General features: G+C 50.8%; 1 protein-coding gene across 1 annotated transcript in view; it reads right to left on the bottom strand.

Annotated features, from left to right (window-relative positions):
• The window catches only part of LOC103601361 (tyrosine-protein kinase SgK223), a 60,879-nt gene that overhangs the window by 1,728 nt on the left and 56,066 nt on the right, over positions 1-3,085 (bottom strand). Inside the window, exon 5 of the mRNA XM_008585762.1 lies at positions 5-457. Coding sequence (XP_008583984.1) covers positions 5-457 — 453 coding nt within the window. The remainder of the gene's footprint in view (positions 1-4; positions 458-3,085) is intronic.

Genomic DNA, 3,085 nt, shown 5'->3' with positions numbered 1-3,085 from the left:
TGGCACCGGCTGCGGGGGCGGGAGGAGCCGCCGGGGGCCCCGGGGCGGCGGCGTGCGGGGTGCAGCGCACCAGCAGCAGGTTCTCCAGGCACAGGTCGCGGTGGATGACGCCGTGCTGCTTCAGGTGCTCCAGCCCATTGCAGAGCTGCAGCAGCAGGAGGCACACGCGCCGCTCGTACGCCTCGGGCTCGGCCCGGTGGCTGGCCGCCGAGTCCCGCACGAAGTCGCAGGCGGTCTGGTGGGGCACCTCTCGGGTGATGACCACTACGCAGTCCTGCTCCTGGGCAGGCGGGTGCGAGGGCAGGGCGGGCGGAGGGTCCTTGGGCGCGTCGGGAGAGGTGAGCATGCTGGAGGGCACCGAGGCGACGAAGTGGCCACAGTCCTGCTGGATGTTGAAGTGCACGGGCACCGAGGGGCTGCAGTAGGAGGCCGTTCTGGGCTCAGGGGTTTTGCAGATCTGTGGGGAAAAGAAGAGGGGAGGTCAAGAGCGGGATCCAGCGTTTTAACGAGTGGTGTGGGGACATTCGGGTATCCACATGCAAAAAGTGAACTTAACCCCCTACCTCATACCGTATGTAAAATGAACTCAAAGTGGATCTCATAGACCTAAGGGTGGGAGCTAAAACATACACATTTTAGAAGAAAACCGAGGAGAGACTCTTTTTTTGTTTTGTTTTTTTTTGTCTTTTTCCGTGTCCGGCAACGGATCGCAACCCTCAGTGTTGCCCCCGTACCGGACCGGGGACCGGCAACGGGATCGCAACCCTCGGCGTTGCTCCCACGCCTCACTCAGCCAGTGAGCGGGAACAGGTCTGTATGTGGGATCCGAACCCTCGGGCGGGAGCGCCGCCGCGCTTTCCAAGCGGCGCACTATCCAGTGCGGCCACCGGGCCGGCCCAAGGAGAGACTCCTTAAGGCCTTGGGTTGGGCAATGATTTCTTAAGAAACCACACCAAAAGCATGGTCCAGGAAAGAAAACAAGTTCAGCAACTCGACCCAGAATCCAAAACTGTTGTGCTTCAAAAGACATCATTAAGAAAACGAAATGACGAATAATAGACTGGGAGAAAATTTTTTGCCAAACACATATCTGATAAAGGACTTCTTACCTAGAATTTACAAAACATTCTTACAACTCCATCACATGAAGACAAACAACCCAATCACAAAATGGGCAAAATACATGATCAACAGGTGATTCAGTAAAGAAATAAGCACAAGAAAAGATGCTCAACATCATTAGTCATCAGGGAAATACAAATCAAAACCACCATGTTCACACCTCTTTGCATGCCTGTTACAAAAGGTGGAAAACAACCAGGGTCTACGAGGATGTGGAGAAATGGAAACCCTCATACATTGCTGGTGGAAATGTAAAATGGTGCAGCAACTTTGGATCACAGTTAGGCAATTTTTTTACAAGTTAGACAGAAAATGACCACACAACCCAGCAAGAGCGGAGTCCCTGCAGAGCAACATGCAGTGTGGCACTGTGGTACTGGTATGAAGACATCCCTCTGTCCACAGTGTGGGCTGGACAAATTCTCAGGAAGCCTCTCTCCCCATCCCTCTCACCTGGAACAGCAGATACCTGACAGTGGATGTGTTGGGGTGACTGCTGGGGTGCTCCCTCCTTGTGTAACCTCAGAGGCAGATGCAGGTCCTAAGCCTTTAGGAATTGGTCAATTCTCTTAGGCTACCCTAGCATCCAGATCCAAGTAAATACCAATGTCTACTAGCTTGCAAGGGCTGCAGGGCTGATTCCAGTGGAGCTGCTATGTGGAAGCCACACAGGGTAAGTCACGGCAGCTGAAAAAAAACTTTCCAGAAAATGAGGAACCAAAAGTGCCCAAAGGCACCCTCTGAACTGAAGATAGGAATAAACAAGACAGATGATCTCAAGCACATCTGTGGGAGGGGGTCCCTGGGGAATCCACACAATTGTATCCTTCTGGCATCTTCCATCTCGTGCAAATGAAAGCGCCAGCCACCTAAGGATCTCTATCCACACTAATCTTCACCTGGCCACCACCACTCAACTGGAGTCTTGAGCCAGCCATAATTGCCCTCTGTCAGGCCTCAATTTCCCTGTAATTACACTCAAAAGGACGGAAGATGGTCAATGGTCTCCTCTCTCAAAGGGATATTGTACAACCTCACCCCTGCTCTACAGAAAGGCAAGGATCAGTGTATAATCTACAGAAGAAAGGCACCTCACATCTACTTACAAAATATCATCCTGCAAACAATCCCAAAATAACCCTTCCTTCGGGCTGTTGCGTTGAAACGATCACAGCAGTGTTTATGAAGAACCACAATGCTTACGGCTGATGTTTTTTGTTCTATTGCAAGCACCTTTTCACAGAGATGTATTTACATTGCAGCTATACAAACCTTCTCAGCATGAAACCTGGCATAAAATAATTCAGCCTCTGAGGAAACTTTTTAAAAGCTGCTTGGTGGGGAGGGAGTGGGTAACACATTAATGTAGTAACCTCTCTGTTAGGAAAGCACAGTGGAAATACAAGGCAATACCTTTTACCCCAGACACTGTTTCCTGTTACACCAACAAAAGTGACTTTGGAATACATGTCTAAAGGGCATTGTTTCGGGTTCTTTCTTATTCTAGCCACCAAACTGCACTCAGTTTTTAAATGGCAGTCTTCTAGAACTCTATTAAAATAAAAGAAATTGAGGGGAGGGCCCTCAAGAAGTCTTGCATGTAAATACTCAAAGTGGCTAGCCACTGTCTGTCGTGCCTTCTGTGGACACGTGGGAAGATTATCAGTGTTACCTTCTCACCCACAACAACAGACGTGACCTGAACTCTTGCAAGGGCGAGGCACTGTGCCAACTATGTGGGTTTCATTCAGTGTCTCATTAAATGTCATTTAACCCAAAGAGGTAGATGCTATTACAGAGGAGGACACTGAGGCGTCAAGAAATTAAACTACTTGGGCCGGCCCGGTGGCGCACTGGATAGTGTGCCGCTTGGGAAGCACGGCGGCGCTCCCGCCCGAGGGTTCGGATCCCACATACAGACCGGTTCCCGCTCACTGGCTGAGCGAGGCGCGGGAGCAACACC

The sequence above is a fragment of the Galeopterus variegatus genome, unplaced genomic scaffold (genome assembly GCF_000696425.1).
Source record: "Galeopterus variegatus unplaced genomic scaffold, G_variegatus-3.0.2 Scaffold3700, whole genome shotgun sequence".
NCBI lineage: Eukaryota > Metazoa > Chordata > Mammalia > Dermoptera > Cynocephalidae > Galeopterus > Galeopterus variegatus.
This window is presented reverse-complemented; position numbering and strand designations above follow the sequence as displayed.